The 26,917-nt window shown below is 36.6% G+C and overlaps 1 protein-coding gene and 1 long non-coding RNA gene across 9 annotated transcripts; one reads left to right on the top strand and one right to left on the bottom strand.

Moving 5' to 3' along the window:
- Window positions 1–442: 442 nt before the first annotated feature.
- Window positions 443–9,026, bottom strand: LOC127838421 (L-proline trans-4-hydroxylase-like). Of its 3 annotated transcripts, none has more exons than XM_052366186.1 (9): window positions 8,893–9,026; window positions 7,886–7,967; window positions 6,492–6,573; window positions 5,115–5,225; window positions 4,764–4,858; window positions 4,180–4,270; window positions 2,769–2,898; window positions 1,630–1,781; window positions 443–801 (listed from the first exon to the last, which is right to left on the bottom strand). In XM_052366186.1, the coding sequence occupies exons 1-9, from the start codon at window positions 8,924–8,926 to the stop codon at window positions 685–687; spliced, it is 894 nt and encodes a 297-aa protein (XP_052222146.1). In that variant the 5' UTR covers window positions 8,927–9,026; the 3' UTR covers window positions 443–684. The 3 variants fall into 3 exon arrangements, with proteins under 3 accessions (XP_052222146.1, XP_052222145.1, XP_052222147.1); XM_052366185.1 differs by lacking the exon at window positions 8,893–9,026 and adding an exon at window positions 8,666–8,867; XM_052366187.1 differs by lacking the exon at window positions 8,893–9,026 and adding an exon at window positions 8,656–8,796.
- Window positions 9,027–13,630: 4,604 nt separating this feature from the next.
- On the top strand, window positions 13,631–25,093 carry LOC127837458 (uncharacterized). Of its 6 annotated transcripts, none has more exons than XR_008029292.1 (8): window positions 13,631–13,748; window positions 14,115–14,423; window positions 14,542–14,717; window positions 15,019–15,318; window positions 15,711–15,821; window positions 19,372–19,524; window positions 22,493–22,599; window positions 25,008–25,093. It is a non-coding gene; the product is annotated as an uncharacterized LOC127837458 (long non-coding RNA). The 6 variants fall into 6 exon arrangements; XR_008029291.1 differs by having other exon boundaries at window positions 13,684–13,762; XR_008029295.1 differs by having other exon boundaries at window positions 13,684–13,762; window positions 15,711–15,939; window positions 19,376–19,524.
- The last annotated feature ends 1,824 nt before the right edge of the window (window positions 25,094–26,917 follow it).

The raw sequence follows: 26,917 nt of genomic DNA, 5'->3' as shown, positions 1-26,917 counted from the left end.
TGCAAATACTTGCGAGTTTTAATGCAACTCTTTGGAACTATTTTATTGCCCATTTACGCAGATGGAATCATTCCACGCACTTTACATATGAAAATAATTGAACATAATGTTTATTGAGTGACGTTAGGAATTGCTTCGACGTGTGTATGTATGTTGGTTTCTTAACAACAAAAAGCCATATCAATTTTATAATAATGAATTAAGACTGATATAAGATATCATGGTATGAGATGGTTTTCTTTAATGCAGTGAATGCAATGTAACCGTCGTGCAAGATATTGTTTAGTATACTGTTACCTCAATGATGAACGCTTGGTATGATCATGACATGAATGAGACGCTTTCATAACAATAGTCCGTTCTGAGCCCATCACAGAGGTGAGTGTAATGTAACCGTCGTGCAAGAGATTGAAATATCACATGAATTCAACCAGTCACTGAGTTTCGTTTCTATTCACGATTTTATTTTAGCAAAGTAAGTACAGGACGATCGCACCAAGGGGACAGTAGAGTATATATTGCATGTTCACTAAGTAATTTCGAATATCAACGTATTCAAATTTATTTAATGTTAACAAATATATAGTTTTCAGGGAAATACAGGATTGTTTTCTTTCATTAGAACTCGTGACAGTTTAAAAACCATTCCATTATTTCCGGTTTACAAGGGCTTTAATCATATGTTTATTGTTCAGCTGGTTTTGACCCCGCTTTCACAGTGGCGTCAGTGGAAGGGTCCACGAACTCTTTTCCTTCTGGCTCGCAGTAATTATCGCACTCACGGAGGACGTTGTTACCGACCTACGTTCGACAATAAAAACGTGTATTTCAGTTAGATACGGACAATGCTACTAGCCGTTTATACAGCTGCAGAACTGACTTAAATCGTTTGATCGATCGATCTAAGTTCGGAAATATATATTTAATGTATAAAGATAACAGTCTTAAACATTGATGCCCAACAAATTTAATGGATTCGAGTGAAATGACACAGCTATATTTTTCGTTGTTTATTGCTAGATGAAGAGAAATAACTGCGTTCTAAGTCTACCTTTAAAAGCTTTATCGCGTCTTAATAATACATGTATGTTCGGGCATTTCCACAGGATTTTGGTCAGGAACATTGTTACATCATTAAATACTACCTTTCTTGCCGATTACTAGTATACAACGACCGACCGTCAAGTCGGTTAACAAGTGATTATTAACAGTTAATTATTTCAATTTCCAGCTTATAACACAATCGGTGGTCATCGTTTACTCCAAAAAAGTTTTTTCTTTCCTTATTTTAATGAGTATATGGTTTAGTATAACCTGTGTACGATCTCAGTCTACAAAGTTTGTTATCCAGTCAACTTTTACTAATTTTCCTAATAAAACAGTAAATATTATTGTATAACTACCTTTTGCGTTTTATTATACAACGAGTAGTTATCATCTATTCCAAACTAGATTTATACGAATTGTGCAAATACATGATTTGGGTAACTAACATTTTGACTTTAGTTTTCAACCATCGAGTCGTTCTTTTAAAATCTCTTGTAATATAACATATTTCTAACTTTTAAGGGTCATTAGCCAGTGCGACCCTGCGTATGTCCATCGCTGTACTACATGGTCCATGCTTACCTTGTCCAGCTTATGATAAAACGGATGGTGATGTTTCTTCACAGGGTTGTTGCTGCGCTTGTTGTAGGAGCAGTTGAACGCCCAGCGTCTCATGGCGCTGTCGTTAGGGCCGCTGCTGTGAAGCAGGAGGCAGTGGAAGATGATGCCGTCACCTGTATTGAATGGCATGCTTAAAGGCCCCCGTCTTCAAATAAATCCTTTCATTAATAGTTTTACTGGCATATTGGCCAACAAATAACATATACAGGAAACACAAAGAAATCATTCAAATACAGCAACAATTCTTGGTATCCCAATTTAAGTATTGTATTTTCAAGAAATGTGTACCTTATCACGCAACTCTGTCATGCGTAACCATAACATAGGGTACCGCACTGCTTGGAGTGTACAATAACATTTACATATTATTGTTTATGCCTGGTTGAATATTGATTACTTGGTTGAAGGCTATAACCTGGTTGGAAATAAATGACCTGGTTTGATATTACCTGGTATAATAGTTATTGTCTGGTTAAAGGTTATTTACCTGGTTGAAGACTTTTTACAAAGGTGAAGGTTGTTTGGCTGGTTAAATGTCGATTAGCTGGTAGAAAGTTATTGACCAAGTTCAAGGCTTATAATCTGGTTTACAAATTATAACCTGGATATGAATTACTTGATTGAAGGTTGAATACTACATGTTCCTGTAGAAGGTTGTATACGAAGTTGGAAATTGATTAACTGGTTGAAAGTTGTTAACTTGGTTGAAGGTTAATTACAGGGTTAAAGTTGATTAATTGATTGAAGGCTGTTTACTTGGTCATAGGTTGATAACTTTGATAAATATCAATCACCTGGTTGAAGGTTCATTACCTAATTGAATGACGATTACCTGGTTGAAGGTTGTATTTATAATTGAATGTTTATTAACTAGTTGAAGTTTAACTACATGGATGCAAGTTTATTTAACAAATATGCATAACCTAGTTGAAGGTTTATGTTGTGAAGTTCGATAACTTTGTCGAAGGTTTAATTGTTGATGGATAATCTTGAAGGTTGTCTGGGTAGTGGGTAAAGATTGAAACCTGTTAGATGGTTCATTACCTAGTTGAAAGTTAATAACCTAGTTGAAGGTCGATAACATAGGTTAAGTTTATAACCTGGTTGAAGGTTGACGAAGCAGTGCGGATAGATCTTCTTCAGGTGTTCCACTCGCTCCTTGTCGGCCCCCTGCTGACCGCCGTCAAAGTTATGGTCCACCCTTCCTCCAGAGTGACTTCCGACCAGAACCTTTGGAGTATGTCATACAATTGTATTAGTATTCATGTACACGATCTTTATTTCAACCAAATATATAACAATAAAAGATAGCCACTGCGTGCCATGCGTCTTGCTTTTTATGATATAAAAATGTCGTTCCATCGTTTTTTAGTGTGAACAACACTGGTTTAAAAAAGCTCAGCACATAAAGATGTTTCAAATTATTGTTTTTGAAAGTTCGAAATATATTAAAGTTATATACATTAATAAAAATATTAAATATATTAATGTTTGATTCCCTATCTGTACAAATCTGCCTCTACTATGTTCAGATTTGGCGTTGTGCCCATAAGACATGAAACCCATCGATATGAACGATGAGAGCTATGTACAAGAATATGCCCTGTATGTAGTGATGGAGTTGAAACTGTAATCCATGTTTAACCCATTTATGCCAAGTGGACTCTCCCATCCTTCTAAATTGGATCAATTTATTTCCAAAATTAGGGATTTCTAGTATAGTTATTTCTATATTTAGACAATTTCTTACAGAAATTATTTTAAGCAAACAGCGCAGACCCTGATGAGACGCCGCATCATGCGGCGTCTCATCTGGGTCTACGCTGTTTGCCAAGGCCTTTATTTTAGACGCTAGGCATGAATGAATTCAAATCAATGTCTGATAACTAGGGAATTAGACGGGGATTGTTCCTTATAGCGTATACAGTAAAAGAAGGGTTTTATTGTTCAATGATGATAACAAGCTTTATAGTTTTCATTGCAATCCCTGTTTTTGTGAAATTAGCTGCGATAGCATGCTACTTAATGATAAAAACGTTATCAGTTTTTGCACTTCACATACTATACGAATGTTATTTATACTTTAAAGAATGCAAAACACATGTTACACAGTATAAAGTAAAAACTAGTGTGATTTTCATCATGTAACACATGTTTGATAATTTTAATAATTAGTATTCCTCCTTTTAGCAGCAAGGTATATATAAATGTATGTTAATTTAATCATAGGATTGACATCTACTTTGGAATGTATAGATGCGAATTATTAACGTTATTTCATAATTCTGTATAGAATGATCACTTCATTTGATTTTATTTGATGCATATGTAATTTACACGTGGGTGAGACCTTCATAAACTATACGAGACTGAAAAAAGAAGGCAAACATACAGGGATTGTTTTCATGTAGATTTCAATACACGTGTTCAGTATTTTGTTTTGAAGGTCTTAACTTAGTACAAAACATCAGTATTTTGTTTTGAAGGTCTTAACTTAGTACAAAACACTACCTGAAGTCCTCCATTTTCCTGTATGCATGGGTCCACAGCTAGAAACAGGCTAATCATGTCCGGTCGAAGGTTTCCGTTCTTGTACCAGTATCTTGTCGTTGAAAAAGGTAGGTACATTATATATAGAGACTTAATGTTTGAGAAAGACATACGGCCAAATCAGCCTTTGCATGGAATCTTAGCTTCAACTGATATATTTCTATTACTAGTACTACTATTACTTAATTACTATATTACTATATTATTATTATCATTATTATTATTATTATTATTATTATTATTATTATTATTATTATTATTATTGTTATTATTGTTATTATTACTTCTCCATAAACGCTTATAACATACTCCAACATTTATTTCAAAGAAGAATAACAGATCAAAGCTGTAAGTAATCTATCAGTTGAAGCTAAGATTCCATGGAAAGGCTGATTTGGCCGTAAGTATTTCACAGATATTTAATTTTTTTTAAGTCATGACGTCATTAAATTAGCGTTATTGTCCAGTTTTAATACTGGAAATCATTTGTATTATGTATGTTTATTTAAATTAGTATTTTTGTATTTAATACGGTTTTTGAATACCCGTAGTCTTGGTGCCACTCAAAGCTGCCTCCTTTCTGCGCGTCTTTCATCATGACCTTGGTGTGATAATGGTACAACTCGTCCCCGCCCAGCAACTGCGTATGCGCAACATCGTAATAACATATAACTCAAGCAATTTGGTTTTCTTTAGTTTTTTTTATAGATCTATACAGTTTAATAGGGTGAGTTGTTGCTTTGTTCTTGCTGCCATATCAAGGGTAAAGTATTAAGATTAGTCTACATCTTTCCTCTTTCGAACTTATGCATGTTTTAAATATATAAATAAATTAAAATCATGCACACATTTTGCTTCATGCTTATCTGTGCAACTGTTATTTATAACAAAATCACCTGTTCAGCCGTGGAAGCCACTTTTTCAAGCCTGGGAACAAGTCCCAAAACGTCATTTCCGGTGTAACACCATAGCAACACCTTCGGTTCCCGTCCAACCGCGTCTGGTACCTGACCATTTGTGGCAAAAACTTGTTTGCAATAGATGCTCGTAGCACGTAGAAAAATGCTTCATAACACTAATATATAAAACTTGAGTTACTGACACTCGAATAATTTGTGTCCGCTTAGAATGAAGCTACATCTTTATGTATAACGTTATGCATGTGGATTTGTTTTTTCAAATATTTTCAAAAGAAGAATAGTATAAAGACGGCGGATCGTCCGTTAAAGTCCTTGTTCACAGTTTGGTATAATGTCAATCGTCAAAATCATTGGCATATTAACAAAATGTTTATAATATGTATGTGTTTACACAAGCAAAATAACACCCCTGGCGAAGAGAAATGTTTTAAAGATATAGGTTAAATGAGTCTCGTTCTGAGAAAACTGGGCTTAATGCATGCGCGCAAAGTGTCATCCCAGATTGGACTGCACAGGCTAATCAGGGACGGCACTTTCATATTTTATTACATTTTTTGTTTAAATGAGTCTCTTGTTAGAAACAATCGAAATTTATGCGGAAAGTATCGGAGTGCACAGGCTTATCTAGGACGACACTTTACGCACATGTAGTATGCCCAGTTTTCTCAGAACGTGACTCAATAAATGATTGATAAACATTCGGTAAACCTGGTATTATATAATGTTTACAACGCCTTTCCTCGATAAGTTGAAAATATGTTGAGTACTCAGACACTATGTTTCATATAAGCCTGCGGGGCGCAGTGGTAGCGTTCTTGCTTAAGCTTCTTTAGGTCCTGAGTATAAACCGGGATTAGGCAATAATTCTATTTAACGTTTTTCTTGATTTTATAATTTGTTAAGATTACTAGGAACATTATTGATTGTTAGTAAACATAGTAAATTGAATTTTTCAAAATATGAAAATCTGTGAAAAGGTTCATTTAACGTCATTGGCTATTTAGTTCGTGTAAAAACATTAACTTATTATTAACCAAAATATTTAACTTCTTCTGTCCGTCATGTAATATAATTGTAATGCATCATATAAATGAATATATATTTGAGTCGCAATCTGAGAACACTGGACATAATGCTTGTGCGAAAAGTGTCGTCCCAGATTAGCCTGTGCAGTCCGCACAGGCTATATAAGGGACGACACTTTCCGCCTAAACTTGATTTTTGGTAAAAAGAGACTTCATTTAAACGAAAAATGACATAACAGCAGAAAGTGTCGTCCCTGATTAGCCTGTGCGGATTACCAGTTTTCTCAGAACGCGACCCAATCGAATGTATGACTTAACTACAACTTACCCCGTACGCGTACTTTTCAACAAGTCCATATTCCTCCAGTGATTTCTTTATTTTCCCCGTCTCCACGTCATCCATCAAGCCTCTTACAGAACAACACGATAATCAATGCAGGAAGGTACTTTATATAAAACAATTTATGATCTCAAATAACAATAGTGTTGGTGTTTTTTCAATCAACGTGGAATTATTATTTATAATTGTATGTTGTTTTTGTTGCTTTTGTAATATACAAACAAATATCAGGGCGAGCACTTTCATTTGTGTAAAACATTTGTCAATATTAAATGCCAGTGTCCACATTGGCATTGCATTTGAAGTTTTTAACCCATTTATGCCTAGCGTCCTTAAAAAAGGACATTGCAAACAGCGTAGACCCAGATGAGACGCCGCATAATGCGGCGTCTCATCTGGGTCTGCGCTGTTTGTTTTAATGAATTTCTTTATGGAATATTCTAAATATAGAAATAAATATACTTGACACCCCTAATTTTGGAAATAAATTGATCCAATTTAGAAGGATGGGAGAGTCCACTGGGCATAAATGGGTTAATGGTGCCTCTGAGAAAGATCCGTTCATGACCGTCAACTCACGATCTCCCTATAGTAAAGCGAACATGAGTTAATGTTTCATCTCTGCTAAAAAAATCAAAAACCAAACAAAAACAAATCTGTCCGGGAAAACAATGCGCCAATACTTGTAAAACTGAACAAAATTAATTAAAAGGGGGCCGTTGGTTAAGTTCATCGTGGTTAAAGATGAAGACAGATTTCTATTTTATGGCTGTGATGAATTTTTCCATGTGGCTTAAAGCTGCAGAAACAGTTAACAATTCGTGTTAACTTTGAAAATGGTTCAATTCACCACGGATTATGAACAATATGTACGTTAGACTATGAACAATTGTTAGCTTTAGCCAACATGTATAATTTTTTTACAAGTGGAGCTTGACTAAAAAAAAACTGACCGACGCGCGAATAAATCAACAAAACGCATTAAACATAAGTTACTTAAATGCTGTTAGAATGGAAATATCAAATTTAAGAAATGTGCATATATCAATTTACTCGGAAATTAAAATGGCTATAAATGTACCTGACGGGCTTGGAGAGATCGTCCGATAGATAACAGCAATGTGAAGCTGGAGTTCTTGAGTTCAAATCCCAAGCAAGCCTCATAACTTGTGTGCGAATTGGTCAGGAAATTATATATTCGACATTGTTCACGCTACCTCTGAGTTAAACAATAAAGTACTGGCAAACTTATCTGCGTATTTAGTTCTTGTACTCCGCTATGTTCGGCTAAGCGTGTCAACGAAAAAGGGAGAAGATTGAGTGTCTTCAAATGAGAACATTTCTGTTTGACAGCAAAAATCCGAACAAACACAAAGGTTTACCTGACGATGATGAATCCACATTCGTCAAAGGCCTTCCTAACTTCGTCCGTGACTCTGAACTCTGGGTCTTCATATTTGAACTCTGTTTGTATACATAAAACACGAGTTTGGTTTAGGCTTGGTAATTCATGCGTTAAAATATTCGTCGAACTGCCAAACTGTTAAACAGGGTTTATTTCCATTCTGTAGGGGCCATGCCTTCGAGAATTCCATTTCATTAATACTATGACTAGTTCCTATCATTTCGCTCATTTTATAAGTATGCACAAGTTGGTTGTGTCAGGTTAATTTTAAGTGATAATTATAATTATGCTCAGACCAATTCATAATGACAATTGAATACTTTGCAAACACAAAAGACAAATAATATTGATGTTTCTGAAATCATAAAACTGCGTTTGGTATTTATAAAGAAAATGCATTTTGCTTGAAAAGTGGACATGTACCAGCTCTGAAGTCACCGGTTTAATATAACCCAATTACAAAGCAATATGTTACTGTCAAACAAGTTGCAAGTTTTGTCAAGACAGGCTGAAAAAAAGTCTTCATTGTGAGAACGCAGCATTTTTTTTCACAGAAAACGAGACGACACACGAGAGGTCCTGTGTAACAATAACTCAAATCAAGTACAGTTGCACAGAGCTAAATCACGTATGTGTGAACAGTGTTACAAGTGATACATTTGACAAAATATTCTGATCAAGTTTTGTGATGATTGGAAACAACACTGACGGTTCTAGAGTGCTGACAAATATTTTCTTAAAATGTACCTTGTTATACCTTGTTTTTGACCCCATGTGATCCATTTCGAACTCGGCTGAATGTCATTTGTATAAATGATGAGACCCAGTTTCATGCACATTGGGCAATAAATGTGGCTTCTTACGTGTTCACAAGGTAAATGTTTACGACGGACGACACACGACGGACAAATGGTAATCACGGCTGCTCAACATGGGCACGTCGTGCCCGATGAGTTAAAAAGCTAAAATATCCGTAATTTCAACCGTTTTTAAATGGTCCAAATCCAGTCTTCTCCATTTTTAAGTAAAGTAATTCACAAACTGTTGATATGAAATATTAAGATAAATGATACAAATGTGGTTTATCAGATATATATATATATATATATATATATATATATATATATATATATATATATATATATATATATATATATATATATATATATATATTTATATATATATTCAGCGGTTGTCATTCCAACCCAGGACACAATCTATGTTATCTATTAGCTGATACATATCACGTACATGCGTTAGATATAATGCAGTACACTTCAGTTGCAAGTTAAAGACTATCTTGAAACGGTATCTCAATAGTTATATATGTCATAAACTGTACGAAATATAAATGAGCCGCGTTATGAGAAAACTGGGCTTAATGCATGTGCGTAAAGTGTCGTCCCATATTAGCCTGTGCAGTCCGCATAGGCTAATCAGGGACGACACTTTCCGCCTAAACTTGATTTTCGGTAAGAAGGGACTTCCTTGAAACTAAAAATAACATAAAAGCGGAAAATGTTGTCCCTGATTAGCCTCTGCGGACTGCACAGGCTAATCTGGAACGACACTTTACGCACATGCATTAAGCCCAGTGCTTTCAGAACGCTGCTCAAATGTACAGGTATTGAGTCACATATCCTGAATAGGAGTGCAGTATCAGAGACGCGTGCTCAAGAATTTCATCAGCTTGCAGTCCTAAATGTTCATCTACTGCTTATCTGGTGAGGCAACCAAGCATTAAAATCTATGGTAAGCACCCAGTGCTGTTGTGGATATTTAAGTTGTATGGCTGTACCATTTGACTTACATAGTCCTTCAAAGTGCTTTTCCTATCCGCCTAGAGTATACCAATCTCCACGCAGAGTTGTCGGTCCTTTCTCTCACATACAATCTCTGCCATCACAAGAAAATCCTACTAGATTTGGTGGGATTTTATTTTATTGGTTTGATTTCTCAAGTATAAAAAGTAGCATCATTTTCTTTGATATTTTGAAAATATTGTATACGTTTATATAGATTCGTTTTACAAAAAATAATTTCCTAATAAAAAAGTTAAAATAACAACGGTAAAATCATTGTACCAAGGGGCTAGGCTATCATCAGGTGGTTGGTTATGAAGGCAATGATCTGATCCATCTATGCTGGTTCCCATCAAATCTCTGCGCGGAGGTTGAGAGTATACACCGCAATCGTATCAATATTTCGTTAAATCTATGGTGTACGAACTGGTCCAAAACTATTCTTAACTGTCCGGGACGGTTTATAAACCGTCCCGGACGGTTTTCTAAACTGTCCCAGACAGTTATATACTTTTCAACCGCTCGGTCGTCTGTAAACTGTACCGGGCGATTTATTTTGTAGACAACAAACCGTCCGATACAGTTTAGGAAACCGTCCGGGACGGTTTCCTGGCATGAATTATAATACGGCATAGGTTTTGAAGAGGAGTCATGAATCAAGAATGATGAAAAATATCTGTTAGATGCAGTATATTTTTATAAATCTCTCACCCATTCAGTTGCCTCATGCGATGTAAGAGATGCGGGATTGATAAATGCCTGAAAGCGATAGCGCGCTGTAAATTCGTTATTGGCCGACGCAGCCATCCAAATCTGACCAGTGGAGTCTAACTTGGCAGTAGCGGTACATAATTTAGCCGAGTATTGTAAGCCATTGCTTCAAACTTTGTTCCATACCAGTTGTCGCGAATTTTTTCAAACATTACTCACTTAAACCCATTTATGCCTAGTGGACTCTCCCATCCTTCTTTATACGATCACCTTATTTCCAAAATTAGGGATGTCTAGTATATTTATTTCTATATTTAGAATATTTCTTACAGAAATTCCTTTAAGCAAACAGCGCAGACCCAGATGAGACGCTGCATCATGCGGCGTCTCATCTGGGTCTACGCTGTTTGCCAAGGCCTTTTTATAGACGCTAGTCATAAATGGGTTAAAGCAATGTTGGCCTTATAAATCTTTTCAGCTGGCTTCAAATGACGGCTTGTACGTTTTTATAATAACATGTAAATGTTGTTACACTCATATGCATATTGCCTCTTTAACAACTCAAGAAACGCTTCAACTATAGTTTCATGAAATAAGACGTTTTAACTCCAATCTCTTCAAATCACTATCTAATGTATAAAATCGCAATTGGGTCTAAGAATAATCTCATCTTTACCAAAGTACTTCAGCAAGTGGTTAGACCGTTAAGTTTAATGCACTTAAAAAGAAAAATGATAACACAAGTTTTCGAGCATGTTGCTATAAAATGTATGCTTCAAATTAACCAAATGATAAATAAGTATACTTTATGGTACTGTTAATGGATATATCTAATTATATTATATACAGAACACATTTTTGTTTCTCGAAATAAGCATGCTCCATACAATCTATTGAATGAGAGTATTCGTTTAAAATGCCCTTTTAGGACCACTCATCAGTGGCGTAGCCAGACCCAAATTTTATCCGAGGCAGTATATTGGGTCATTCTGGGGGGGGGGGGGGGGGGGGTCCGGGCATCCCCCCCGGAATTTTTGTTTATACCTAGAACGTCTCTGGTTTGTTTGAAAGGCCATTTAAACCACATTTTATACCTAAATTATCGGAATCGTGGACGCTACATTATACATTAAATCACCGATTTCCGATTACCGATTGCGTCACATGGACATATTGATTCGTATGAGGAGTACAATTATTCAACTTAAATCAGTAAAGAGGAGAATACCAATAAAGCCGAAAACGCCAACCACCCGAAGTAGACCTTGCCGTAAAACACCCGATTCTAGCTCGGTACGTTCCGATGTCCACCATGATTACCATTCTATACATAAAAGGTGACGTCACTACGGTATTGTCAGTAAGACCTGTGTGACACAATGCCATGATTACAGCAGCATCGAAGTGTACAGTGCGACGCTTTGTTTAATATACGGATTTTCCAAATCATTTTGCTGAGCCATTTTGGCATCAGTTGAAGTTATTAAATTGAAATAATTATCTGCCTCAACATGAACCAATTGTACTTAATGATAATATTTGTTTGTGAATATCAGTGCCTAAAATTCATTAAACTGCCTCAATTTCTTATATAGATTTTATTCTTTGACATAAATTTTCATTTTTTCCCTGTAATCTCGAAATTGCTCTGCAAATAGCCTCGGCAACTGCATCGACGTGCCTCAGCGTGGCTACTACGCTGAGATCTGGAAGGATTTTATTTTATGTTCTTGTTTTTGTATTTTATTATGAAAAGTAGTATCATGTTCTTTTATATTATGAAAACCTATCGGTAAATGACATGTGTCTAGAATTGTGAGAAAAATAAAGAAATATTAGTATCAATGAAAAAAGGGAAATCGTTTAATTATCTAGCCACACATGTGTGACGAATGAAAGTCAAAATAGGCTACCGACAAGTGCCAGTTTGCTATAAATAAGACAGTGTGACTTCAATTTTCTATCGGAATATATCTTGGTTTGATGTTCCATTTACAAGACGCAATGATTTTTAAAGATCCGCTTCATGCAAAAATGGGTCTTACGCAATATGCTGCCAGCGTGGCTCCAGCACAGCCTGTGCATCCGCGCAGTCTTGTCAGAACATGCATACTGAATAGGCTTCTCTGGAGATACCACGATACATTGTGTGCTTTTTATAGCGGAAAGCGTAGCCCCTGACCAGACTGCGTAAGTGCGCAGGCTGGGCTTAAGCTACGCTTTCCGCAAATGCCATAAGACCCATTTTCGCATGACGCGGATGTAACCGTGTTATTTGAATGTGTGCAAAGAAAACTGCGTCTTAATTAAATATCAACATACCACATGGTTCGATGACGAAGAAATAAATTCATATTCTAACACGGCACGTGACCTGTTTTCTATAGACAAAGAAGGAAATCAAGCGTGGGTTATTCTGCAATAACTTATGGGCGGAGCTTAATGTTTCGAAAATAGTTCCGAATAAATAAATAAAATATTGCAGTAAAATGCACGTGCTAAAACCCGCTTTAAAAGAAATGTAATAAATGTAGCATGTTTATAAGTGTCATGAAACAACTAATTGTATATTTGGTTGATTATTGGCATAACCACGCCTACAAAGAATGTTATTTGTTAGGAAACGTAATTCAGAAAGTATTTATATAGCATGTCAGCTTTTCAGTAGCATCAATAAATGTGACGTCATTAAGTTTCTACGATTGTTGTTTTCAATGAAAGTGACGTCATTTGCAAAATATTTGTAAATGAAAACGACGTCATATGTTTGTACAATTCAATGACGTCACTTAATAGTGAACTTTGTACTAAGAAGGGCGCGGTATTGAAAAATATAGTTCACGTCCTAAAACTTGAACCAAATCAATTAGAATCGTATTAGAATCGAAATAATATTTTTCTATGATGGTTTGTTATCGAATAACCCACAGTAAGTTGTATAGATGCGTGTTATAAAATCACTCGTGCTTCGCACTCGTGATTTAATTCCTACGCATCTATACTCCTTACTGTGGGTTATTCGACAACAAACCATGATAGAAAAATATTATTTCTTAAATAAACCATGGGATGTGATCTCACGTAGTAAAATTTGTTTATATCTACGAACGCTGTTGTGTGGTTTAATATTCGTGCACTTCATAACAAACATTTCATGCGGTGGATATGCGACTATTCAGTGAAAAGAGAGCACATCAATACTAACATATGGACGATGGTCCACCGTCGCCCAACTAAAAATAGCATGTAAAACCAAGTATGCGCATGCTCAGTGGCGGGCGCAGTAAATGGTTAAAGTGAAAGTAGATGTCGCCGCCATTTTGAGTGGTTGGTAAACTGTGGTTTGTGTCCAAATAATTAGACGGTATCTTTTGTATATTGACCCCATACATTTATTGGTATATTTAATGGTATGTTTTTTTCATGAGAATAAACTTAAGGTTAATAGTGATTACTTTGTAAGATAAAACAAAGCATGTGCAAATATTGCAATAAAATATTCATTTTTAACACCATTAAAAAAAAGTTAACAATATCTATACACATTCCTTGGTATTTTACCCTAGCATAACAGCTTCAATCACATAATCATTATTTCAATCAATTAACTGGGTCTGTTATCTCATCATCTCTTAATAAATCATATATATTGATAGCCACCTGCTTCGTACACATTTCAAACTAATATTTCAGACACCAAACGCAAAGCCTATCCCAAGGCAATGCCCCATTTGCGTGGTAAAAGGCAACACGACTGTGTACCTCCGGGTAACAGACCACGTTCGCTGGGTGCAAGCGCTGACGGCAGACCCCATGAAACCGTTGATGTCAGAGGCACGTGCTAAGACGGTCGGAAAGTGAAGAAGACAAAGCCGAGGAATTGCTACTCTTGCTGGCTGTGCGACCGGTCGGTGATTGACCGGCTGCGTCATCTAGAACAGGAGCACAAAATGGAGGCTGGGACATTCAATTTTGTTTACACAAGAGGGCCGTTTCCGGAAAGTAAGTGTTAAATTGTGTTCGTGTGGTTTTTGTATTTAATTTCTCATATTTCTATCAATGTCTAATACAAAACCATACCAAACGATTTGTAACTTATACATTTAAACGTCATTTACAGGTCGCGAAAACTTCAGGAAAGGTGACCAGCAGACTCGCCACTCATGATGACTCGGCATAGGAGGATGAGAAGGTGGAGGAGGAGGAGGAGGAAGAGGACTTTTCATTCCTAACGCGGAAATACTGCCTGAGCCTGGAACCCAATGCAAGGGTGATGCATGGTCGGAGAAGCTGCAAGTAACAATATGGATTGCTTATATAGTGTAAAGTTTTGAGTCCGTTTTCGGGGTAGAACCAGTACTTGGTGCATTAAGCCCTGTTTTCCCAGATTTTTTTTTAATTATATACATTTCAATTGATAGTCATTATTATTGCAACATGTATATATATTAAAAACCGTGAGGAAATATATATAAGTACATTAAAATTTAAGATAAATATTATTTATTTATAATACTTTGGAATTACTGGTTGTTAGTTAAATTATATGCGATTTCACCATCTAGCATAGAATATCATCCAATAATACTTGTTGCAGTTTCAATCGTTGACTCATATGTAGACTACATGTTCCTGCGGAGCAGGCCAGGTGGGTTGGCAAACGAGTCGAAAACACAAGAGGTCAACATGAAGATCAACCGGTTCCTGGCCCTGTCTGGCTACTTGGAAGGAGTGGTGTTGAGTGACGTGCTGTTGTGGATGGGCCATATGGAGGTCCACGACAGTTCCTCAACACCACTCACCAGCTGAAGACGGTGCGGAATGCTCTAACGGCAATCAAGAACTTCCTGAAGTGGTGCGAGGGAATGGTCTAGCGGACGCCCGCACATTGAACAATGTAAGCGTAAACTTAGGATTTGATTTATGTAAATTATTCATTCTTCTTGGACATCTACTTATTAATGTTTTGGCGTTGGCGTCTTTCTGTCTGTTCTTCCGTCCATCTTTCCGTCCGTCCAGCACTTTTGTGTCGAGAGCCATATCTTGAAAGTGCTTTGGCCGATTTCATTGAAACTTGGTATGAGTATATATATGGATAAGAGGACGATGCACGCCAAATGGCATTGTACACAGTCTGTTAATAACGGGGTTTTGGCCCTTTGTATCTTGAAGCTTTTTTGAGTGTCAAACATAACACTTTTGTGTCCAGAAGCATATTGGCGGGGGATATCAATTCAACAAATTTGCTTGTTTAGCTTTATTTTTTTTCGGCCGATCTCCTTCTCACAGGCTTCCTGACCTCAACCTGCCTGGATAAGAGCTGTCGCGAGGTTGTTCGGAGGGTAGAGGAGAGTGCGGCCATCCTGACGGACGCAAACCTGGAGCGCCACTTCACTGAAAGTGAGCATGTAGTGAAAACGATCAAGGTGTTCCAGGAGACCCCGCTGGCACACCTGAAAGATATTCGGGGAATAATCATTAAACTGATAGCGCTCTATAACGCCTCCTGAACTGGCAAGTATACAAACCTGAGGGTATGTAATATAAATAAGCCTAGTATTGATTCGAAAAGATAACCCTAAATTACTTTTCAGACCAGAGTTGTTTTTCAGTAGCAATTGCATAGAATTGAATGAAACTTGAAGTTAATAGGCATTAAAATTGGGTTTATTTAAGTATACAACAAAGCTGTTCGCCTGTTAATTGACCGACTTGTCTTATGTATAATATTTTTACCAGATTGTTACCTTGAAGACAGATAAACTATAATGCAAAAGTTCAGTTTGACATTCCAAATTGGGGAAAGGCCTTGAAGCCATTGTAAAATTAAACTATTATGGCCCCTTAATTGATTGAAAATGTCAAATTTCTGTCTGCATATGTTGGTGTATGAATTTAGTGAAATTCAAATTAGATCAAATTTGTTATCATTTCAGTGGTTCTTGCATAAGAGTCATCAGGATGATTTGGTCATTTCAGAGATGTACCCTTTATAGCTCAACTTGAGTTATTGTTGCTGGTCTTTGTCTGTTTTGCGATGTGTGTCTATATGTCAACATTTTTACTTAAACAATATCTCCTACTAAACCTTTGGGCAAAGCTTGATGAAACTGGCAGGAATATTCCTGGCATGTAGCTCCTTCAATGTTGCTCCAAGAATTGTTTTCCATGAAATCCTTGTTGCCCTGGCAACCAAAAGGAAAAACTTAAAAAATCTACTCTGAAACTGCAAGGCCTTGGGCTGAGATATTTAGCATGAAACATTGTGTGGTGGACCTTTACCTGTGGGCAAGTCGATTTTTTGTCGAGCCCACTTATGGAGAGCTCGACATATTTGTCACAGTTGGCAGTTTGGTGTATGTGGATCAGTCCGTCAGTATGAAAGTCCGGGTTAGGCTTGTCTGGAGCGTAAGTCTGTTATTGATTGGAGGAATTTCAAATAACTTACAATAAATGTTCACAATCATGACACGGCCGGTCACTGCTCAAGAAAACGTCAATATCTCAAAGGTCAAGGTCACACTTTGAGTTCAAATGTCAAAAATGGCCATAAATGACCTTGTCTGGGCCATTATTATGTCATTCATTGTCAGAATTAAATTCAATTTAAAATCATGTGTTCACCATAATTTGACGGTGTTGCATGGGAAGGAATAATGTCGAAATCTCAAAGGTCAAGGTCACACTTTTAGTTCAAAAGTAAAAAATGGCCATAAATGAGCTTGTCCGGGCCATAACTGTGTCATTCATTGTAAGATTTTAAAATCATTAAGCACATTTGTTCACCATCACTCGACGGTGTATCATAAGAAAGAATTACGTCAAAATCTCCAAACTCAAGATTACACTTAAGAGTTCAAAGGTTAATTGGTGGGACTTGTACCATGATTGTTCAAACTATGTTCCTGGGGTCAAAATTGCCCCACTGGGGAGGGAAATGTAATTTCCTTATTAGTATATTAAAAAACCTCAAAAACAAAAATTTTCTCATAAATCACAAGGCCTAGAGCAAAGATATTTGGCATGAAAGTTCATCTTGTGGACCTTCACCAAGATTGTTCAAGTATCATTGGATCATATTTGCCCCACCCTCGGATCAAATTTGTTTTCCTTCTATAATATATATATAATGAACACTTAAAAATATTCTTCTCAAAAACTGCAGTGCGAACATACATATTTTGCATAAAACATCATCTGGTGAACTTCTGTACAGATTTTTAAAATTATGGGCTGGGGGTACCAATGATAAATTCACTGAATTTACCTGCTAAGATTCATTTGCTTTGTGGAAATGCAATAACTTGCAATGTTTTTAAAGTGATTGAATGATTCAACATTAACATAAAATTAAAAAGAAAAAAACTATTTCATACATCATATTATACTTATAAAAAGCCATAATTGTAATGCTTTCATGGAAAAAAATGAATGTTTGCTTAATTTTCAAAAATATTAATAAATCTTTAATGTTGAGGATTCTTCATAAAGGTTTTACGTGTGCACAGAATGTTATGGTAATCTCCAAAGCATTCCCATTACAAAATACATCCGATGTCTATGGATAAGTTATTTTTATGCCCCCTTTCGAAGAAAAGGGGGTATATAGTTTTCGCACTGTCTGTCAGTCTGTCACACTTTTCGTGTCCGCTTTCTAATTCAAATAATTTTCATTCGATCTTTACCAAACTTGGTCAGAAGTTGTGTCTAGACAATATCTAGGTCAAGTTCGAATTTGGGTCATGCCGGGTCAAAAACTAGGTCACGGGGTCACTTAGTGCATTTCAAGAATTTAGCATGGTGTCTGCTCTATAATTGAAGTAGTTTGCATCAACATTCATGCGCCTGTCAAGTATCGGGCATTCAGCGTGAGAGTCGCGCATTTACGCAGCAAAACACCCTCTCACACAGCCAAATCTTATGCTCTCCTTTTTTTATACGCCCGTTTTTAAAAACGGGACGTATTATAGTTTCACCCTTGGCGGACGGCGTCCACAGCAGTGTCCGCTCTCTAATTTAAATAGTTTTCATCCGATCTTCACCAAATTTGGTCAGAAGTTGTGTCTAGACAATATCTATGTCAAGTTCAAATATGGGTCATGCCGGGTCAAAAACTAGGTCACGAGGTCACTTAGTGCATTTCAAGGATTTAGCATGGTGTCTGCTTTCTAATTGAAGTAGATTTCACCCGATCTTCACCAAATTTGGTCAGAAGTTGTGTCTAGATGATATGTAGGTCAAGTTGGAATATGGGTCATGCAGGGTCAAAAACGAGGTCACAAGGTCACATATTGCATTTCAAGTATTTAGCATGGTGTCTGCTCTCTTATTGAAGTAGTTTTCATATGATCTTCACCAAATTTAGTCAGATGTTATACTAAATGATATCTAGGTCAAGTTTAAATATGGGTCATGCCGGGTCAATAACTAGGTCTCGAGGTCACTTAGTGCATTTCAAGCATTGAGCATGGTGTCCAAAACCTTCGAACGGGCGTATCTTGTGACAGTTTGGCACTCTTGTTTTACTGACGATGCATGAAACTATTTTCACTCATATTTTTTATGTAATTTAAATGCCAAAATTTAGAAAATGCATATGAATGTGAAACGAAACTGTAAGTAAGTAAATAGTGTTACAGTTACTGTACAAACAACCCATTTTTCAAAAGAAGCGTTTTTTTTTGTAAACTGTACTGATGGTTTTGCTAGTTATGCCATAGGTTGTTGATAACTCGCGTTTGTTCAGCTAATTTCATTATTTCTTTTATAGCCATTAATGTGTTATCATGGTCATTGATGTGAACAAAAGCAAACTGTTATTTTTACAGCATCCAGTAAAAATACCCATATTGTAAATCACACGGGTACTACTGCTCTAATGTTTGATCAAGAATGCATCTAATGGATAATCAAACTAGTGGTTTCACTCAATTGATTTTTGCATATATAGGTAGGTGTACCTAGAGATTGAGCTGGAGACAGTGAAGGTGCTGACCTCTGTGTGGAACACTTAGAAGCTGGCAAGTTTTCATATTGAAGGGTATGGTTCCCAACCGCCCATCACACACAGAATGTAGCTTGTCGTCTTCCGCAGTAAAAACTGGTTAGTGCTCCACAATGCGATACCTGGTTCATATGTTTGTTGCTTGAGTATTAATTATTATTATCAAGATTATCTTGTTTTATATTTCTTGATTATTTGCTATTATATCCCCAGAAACATAGTATAGTGGGGTATATAGGAGTGACCTTGTCTGTCTGTCGATGGCTCTGTATTAAGTGTCCCCTCTCTAATTCAAGGTGTTTATTGGATCTTCACCAAACTTGGTCATAAGTTGTATGTAGATGATGTCTTGGTCAAGTTTGAATATAGGTCATGCCGGGTCAAAAACTAGGTCACGGGGTCACTTAGTGCGTTTAAAACATTCATCATGCTGTCCGCTCTGTAATTTAAGTAGTTTTCATCCAATCTTCACCAAACTTGGTCAGAATTTTATCTAGATGATCTCTAGGCCAAGTTTTAACATGGGCAATGCCGGGCTAAAAACTAGGTCACAGGGTCACTTTGTGCGTTTTTTAGCATTCAGTATGGTATCTGCTCTCTAATTCAAGTAGTTTTCATCCGATCTTCTCCAAACGTGGTCAGAAGTTTAATCTAGATGATCTCTAGGCCAACTTCAAACGTGGGCCATGCCGGGCCGAAAAATTAGGTCACATGGATTTTGACTTTAGGTCCTATAACACTGGCTTGCGACACCTGTCGACAGGCTTTCAACACAATTTTTATACGCCCGTATAAAATACGGGACGTATTATGTGAAACCCCTTGGCGGGCGGGCGGGCGGCGGGCGGAAGGCATCACTTTGTCCGGACTCTAATTCAAATTGTATTCATCCGATCTTCACCAAACTTGGTCAGCAGTTGCATCTAGTTGATATCTAGGCCAAGTTCGAATATGGGTCATGCCGGGTCAAAAACTAGGTCATAGGGTCAATAAGTGCATTTTCAAAGGGGCCACTTTGTCCGGACTCTATTTCAAATTGTATTCATCCGATCTTCACCAAACTTGGTCAGCAGTTGCATCTAGTTGATATATAGGCCAAGTTCGAATATGGGTCATGCCGGGTCAAAAACTAGGTCATAGGGTCAATTAGTGCATTTTCAACGGCGCCACTTTGTCCGGACTCTAATTCAAATTGTATTCATCCGATCTTCACCAAACTTGGTAAATAGTTGCATCTAGTTGATATCTAGGTCAAGTCCGAATATGGGTCATGCTGGGTCAAAAACTAGGTCAAAGGGTCAATTAGTGCATTTTACTTTGTCCGGACTCTAATTCAAATTGTATAAATCTTATCTTCACCAAACTTGGTCAGTAGTTGCATCTAGTTGATATCTAGGCCAAGTTCGAATATGGGTCATGCCAGGTAAAAAACTAGGTCATAGGGTCAATTAGTCCATTTTCAACAGCGCCACTTTGTCCGGACTCTTATTCAAATTGTATTCATCCGATCTTTACCAAACTTGGTCAGTAGTTGCATCTAGTTGATATCTAGGTCAAGTTCGAATATGGGTCATGTCGGGTCAAGAACTAGGTCATAGGGTCAATTAGTGCATTTTCAACGGCGCCACTTTGTCCGGACTCTAATTCAAATTGTATTCATCCGAAACTTTTAAACAACTTTTTATCCTGCGTCAAAGTGGTATGGGGGTATAAGTCACATTCAGTGACAAAGCTCTAGTTCAAGTTGAATTCACCAAACTTGGTCAGAGGTAGTATATAGATTATATATCAGTCAGGTCTGATTGGAGACATGCAACCGATTAACACATGCAATATTTTTATGCAATATTTTTATCCAGTTTTATTTTGCGATATTTTCATCGGGTTTATTTTTTTCGCGATTTTTGAAATTTTTTTTTGCTTATTTCCAAAACAAATACATCAATCATCAGTGTATCATCTCCAATGGCACACGAATCGGGCGTATATTGCTCCGTCATGCGGCGCTCTTGTTTGGAATAAATAGTGACTGAATATCTATCTAAGTTTGGTTGTGAGTTTATCTGGGCCATAACTATGTCATTCATTGTGAGATTAAACAAAAAAAATGCACATTTGTTTACCATCATTTAACGGTGTGTCATGCCAAAGAATTGTCGATATCTCTGAGGTCAAGGTCACGATTGCATAATAACTCTTAAAATCGCCAAACATGTAAATATGTTTTTCTTATTTTGTGAAGACAGCATGCAAAATATTCTGTGTCAATGCAGTATGTGGGGTTATTCCTGGTATATTGGAGTCTGTATGTTGGTTGGTCTGTTGTGGATTTGTCTATCCATTCAAACTTGTAAATATGTGATCAGCATGAAAAGAAGATTTTCAAAACACAATTTTTATTTGCATTGATTTCACATCCAAGAGTAATGGTCTTGATTCCTTGATCCTCGCTCATAAACATTCACAGGGACAGCAGGGGTATTTTATTATTGTTTATGACCAAGTTTGTATTATATTTGTTTTGAAAGTGTGAACTTATTAATGGATAAATAGATAGATTGAACAAAATTAATTTATTATGCCCTCCTTCGAAGAAGAGGGGGTTAATTGTTTTGCACATGTCGGTCAGACCGTCCATCAAATTGTTTCCGGATGATAACTCAAGAACGCATAGGTACATTAATCATGACTGGCAAATGACCCCTTCAATTATCAGTTCACTAGGTCAAAGGTCAAGGTCACAGTGACTCGAAACGGTAAAATGGTTTGCGGATGATAACTCAAGAAAGTTTAAGCCTAGGATCATGAAACTTCATAGGTACATTGATCATGACTGGTAGAAGACCCCTTTTGATTTCCAGGTCTCTAGGTCAAAGGTCAAGGTCACAGTGACCTGAAGCAGTAAAATGGTTTCCGAATGATATATATATATATATATAATTAGCTATTGATACTTAAGTGAGAGTGATTACATGAGTATTCACACAATGGCTGCCACTACAACTGTACAAAAGAATGACACTCACAGTTCTCACCATAAACCCCAATACTCTTCTCTCCATAACAGGGTGCTGGAAGATGCTTACTGCTATATTGACTGCTTCTGAGCGCTTCCTGGACCTAAAAATTATCTCCCAGCAGCAACCTCCCCAAGGTGTGACGAGAGTCTTCAAGGTAATTAATAGAGGGTGCAATGTGAAGTATAAATGCATAACGAGCCAAAATTGAAAGCTTAGGTTTGGAATAACTCGTCTCATGGTCAAAGTCACACTTAATACTCAATTTTCACATACCATTATATATGCAAGAAAGCTCATTCAACAACTCGCTACAATCAGGTTATATGCTGAATTTATACTTTCAGGTCAAAGGTCCTAGGCCACTAAGAAATATTTCTTTTAAATCTCACTCAAATGGTGACCATATTGTTTCAATATGCAGAGTTTGGATTTGGCATCACTCACACTTGAAGATAAATATTCATTTGCCACATTATGATTTTGATTCTTCTTAGTAAATCACATATCCCGTTTCATTGTTCCAAGAAACAAAACACCAATGCTCACCACAATTAATTAATGCGATTTGCAAAACCAATCAGGTTCAAACAAGATAAAAGGTTTGAACATTCAGTTCTATCCTTTAAATTTGTATCCGCTCATTATTGTCCCCTACCAGTTTCATCGGAGGGGATTTATGATCACATTTGATTCATACTTTGACAAAACAACACTTACCTGACATACCACAAGGGGCTCCACCCAAACCATCCCCCATGCCCCACCCCAGAACTCCCCCCCCCCCCGCCCCCCTAAAAAAAATAAATACTTTAACGATCTCTTTCATATTTGGCATGTAGGTACCTTGCATGGACCTCTACCTTTTGATGAGGCTTGAGGTCACTGGGGTCAAGGTCACTGAGGCTAATAATAGACTTCCTTCCGTCACACTTTTGCTACCGTTTCTCATAGCGCCTTCAATACTTTACCGATCTCTTTCATATTTGGCATGTAGGTACCTTGCATGGACCTCTACCTTTTGATGAGGTTTGAGGTCACTGGGTCAAGGTAACCGAGGCTAATAATAGATTTTTTAGGTGTTTATTAACACATACATTGACAAAGCGCATCATCAGGGAGCATCCATCAGTTTCACTGATATTCTTGTTTGTCTTAGTAACTTTGAATATTTTGTTAAATTTTGTGTTTAGATCCACTTTACTTCTAAAGTATCAAGGCTATTGCTTTCAAACTTCAAATACTTTCTTACTATCATGATGGTACTGTACCTGGCAAGTTGAATTTGACCTTGACTTTTGAATGACCTTGACTCCCCCCCCCCCCCTCAAATTTTTCTTTTTTTTCTTTTTTTTGAAATATCATCTATTAAATGACCACACACACACACATTATACCCCCTCTCCATGATGGCTTACGTTATACTGTCAAGCACTTGAATAGTCGAGCGCTCTGTCCTCTGACAGCTCTTGTTAATTAGTAATGTACATATTTACAATATATAAAGCAAGGTCTGTGCTTTAAGAAACATATAAATAAGTTCATATTAACGCATACATTTATTTCAGAGAATAAAATTCCGTTTTAGCTGTCAATATGCCCTTTAACAAATCTTATATGATTCAAGAATCAAATTTTTGAAAATCAAAGTGACATTTCATTCTGGTTCTTGCCAAATTCGCCAATATGAATGTATTCAAGAACTATAATAGTATACAATTTGTTCAGAGAGTCATGAAATAAAGTGAAAATGTGTTGGTTCTGGTAGCGATTTTATTTCACTTGTGAGCATAGACAGTATATATTTTCACTCATTTCTTTGATCATTTGTAAATAAAATCACTATGGTAGGTAAGATTTAATTAATAGTTTAGCCATGGCATGCCTTTTTTGTTTGTTAAAAAAATTCCATTTTTGGTAAACCTTTGATTAAAGTCCATTATTAGAAACTGCCTGAGAAGTTTGGTTCAAATTATGTACCAATATATTTTTTATTACCTTAAATATAGCCTTTTTTCAACTTATTACATTCATTTCAGTGATGGATAACCTTTGAAATGTCCCAGGTAGAGTCTGAAAGTGATGACACATGTTGTAGAATGCTTATAATTCTTTCTACATATCTCTAACACTTCCATGGATCTGTGAACACTTTCAACACAAACACACCACATAAAATACTTTTGACCCTGACATTATAATGATTTATACCTTCATAGCTCAAGAGTTATGGCCCCTTATTAGACTGACATTTAAGATTTTTTTTCCATTCGGAGCCGTTTCTCAGTAACTATTGCATGTGAGTTAGCTTAAAATAAATATGATTCATTGTACCAATTTTAACCAAAACAAAGCATTGAGATTGAATCATACAATCTTGAATTGATGGTAATATACAGACAATGCACTATTGTTAATGATGTTGGGGGGGGGGGGGGTCACCAGCAGGCAACTTATGAATTGCTTGCAGTATAATGTGAGCCTTTTTAATTTATTTTTGTACAAAAAATGCAAATAATTTGTTTTTCACCATAACTTAACAGAGTATCCATTGCCTTTTTTCAGTGTTCCAGATGGCTGGTGATGCATTTCAAGAAAAGCCATCAGAATCTTGCAATGATCTGTATACTTAATAAATGACAAAACAACAACACTGTATTGTTATTATTACATAACTTCCATATTTGCCAAAAAGGTATATGATGGAAGTTCAACGTTGTTATCGATATGATTTGATTGCCTTGCTTTTTATGTCCCCCACTATAGTAGTGGGGGACATATTGTTTTTGCCCTGTCTGTTGGTTGGTCTATTGGTTGGTCTGTTGGTTGGTTGGTTTGCGCCAACTTTAACATTTTGCAATAACTTTTGCTATATTGAATATAGCAACTTGATATTTGGCATGCATGTGTATCTCATGGAGCTGCACATTTTGAGTAGTGAAGGGTCAAGGTCATCCTTCAAGGTCATCCTTCAAGGTCAAACGTCATATAGGGGGACATTGTGTTTCACAAACGCATCTTGTTATTTCTATGTCCCCCTCCACCTCCACTATAGGGGGGAGGACATATTGTTTTTGCCCTGTTGGTTGGTTGGTTGGTTGGTTTGTTTGCTCCAACTTTAACAATTTGCCATAACTTTTGCAATATTGAGGATAGCAACTTCATATTTGGCATGCATGTGTATCTCATGGAGCTGCACATTTTGAGTGGTGAAAGGTCAAGGTCAAATATATAGCTTCAAAGCGGCACAGAAGGGGACGTACTGATAGTGTTTCTGACAAACACATATCTTGTTGTTTCATGAATTTCACACTAAAGTGTAAAGAAATACGACGTTTACATCAAAATGACTCTTTATGAATCATCAAAACTATGTATTTTATGAAACAAGAAATTAAACGAATAAGGCTTTTTGTAAATCTGAATGTTGAAGGAAGTACTGGTGTCAACATTGATCCTCATGAACCTAAAATTATTCCAATCGGATAGTTGTCTAAATGAATTTTGCTCTGTGTAAGACTGGGACTTTAGAAAGGCAATGGAAAAGCATTTGACCTATTAGGTATTCTTATCGTAAAACAATCGCATTCAATATACGGAGAACTAGACAGAGAACACTTTATTATTTTAACATAATTTGATACCTACAGAATTTTTTTTTGCTTGTAAAATATAAGTACGAGTCTATTATTTCAACTTGAAATGTTGGTGAAAATGTGCTCTGGTCTTAGATTACTTCAAATCAGGGATACATAATAAGATTATTTAATTTATAGTACACTATTGTACGAATATTAAGAAGAGCTGTGGTTTTAAAGTACTCGTACACGCCTGTAGATATAGAGTTTAAGGATGTGTCTGTATGCATACAGTCATTGCTTGGCAGCATGAAGTATCAATGCAAAAATAGCGTCATTAACCGTTTCTGACGAACTTCCTACATACCCAAACGCTTGACACCGTACAGAAAACTAAGTTTTCGTAGCTGATGATACATCCACAAGAAAATTGAAATGCAAATGGTACTACACAGTCAAAAGTATACCAATGGAAAGATCTAGGATCCCAAAAGGTGCCTGGTGCTGCTAAAGAAGTGAGCAGTGTGGAAATTCGGAACAGACGATGACATTTTCTGATTATGTGTTATATCAAGGGTATTTGTAAGTAAAATGTATTTAATTACAGGTGTAAGCACATGTGCTTCGTGAGTGTTGTTATCGAATACTTGACAAAATTAATTAAAGTTTGGAGGATATTCATCATTTCAATGTTGATGCCTTAAAGGGACAGGAGCGATGAACCAAAAAAAGGAGCTGGGTGAAGCTACCTCCTATTTTGCTCTACGTTTTCCCTAAGTATTCCAAGTTTGTTTGAGCCTATACATTGTGAAATGTGTTTTGTTATTATGAAACCGGTTAACGTCGAATAGACGCGATTTATATGGGTAATGATTTTAGATAGAAACGAATTGAGCA

This window comes from Dreissena polymorpha, chromosome 7 (assembly GCF_020536995.1).
Source record: "Dreissena polymorpha isolate Duluth1 chromosome 7, UMN_Dpol_1.0, whole genome shotgun sequence".
Taxonomy (NCBI): Eukaryota; Metazoa; Mollusca; class Bivalvia; order Myida; family Dreissenidae; genus Dreissena; species Dreissena polymorpha.
The sequence above is the reverse complement of the archived record's forward strand: the minus strand, read 5'-3'. Positions and strand labels throughout refer to the sequence as shown.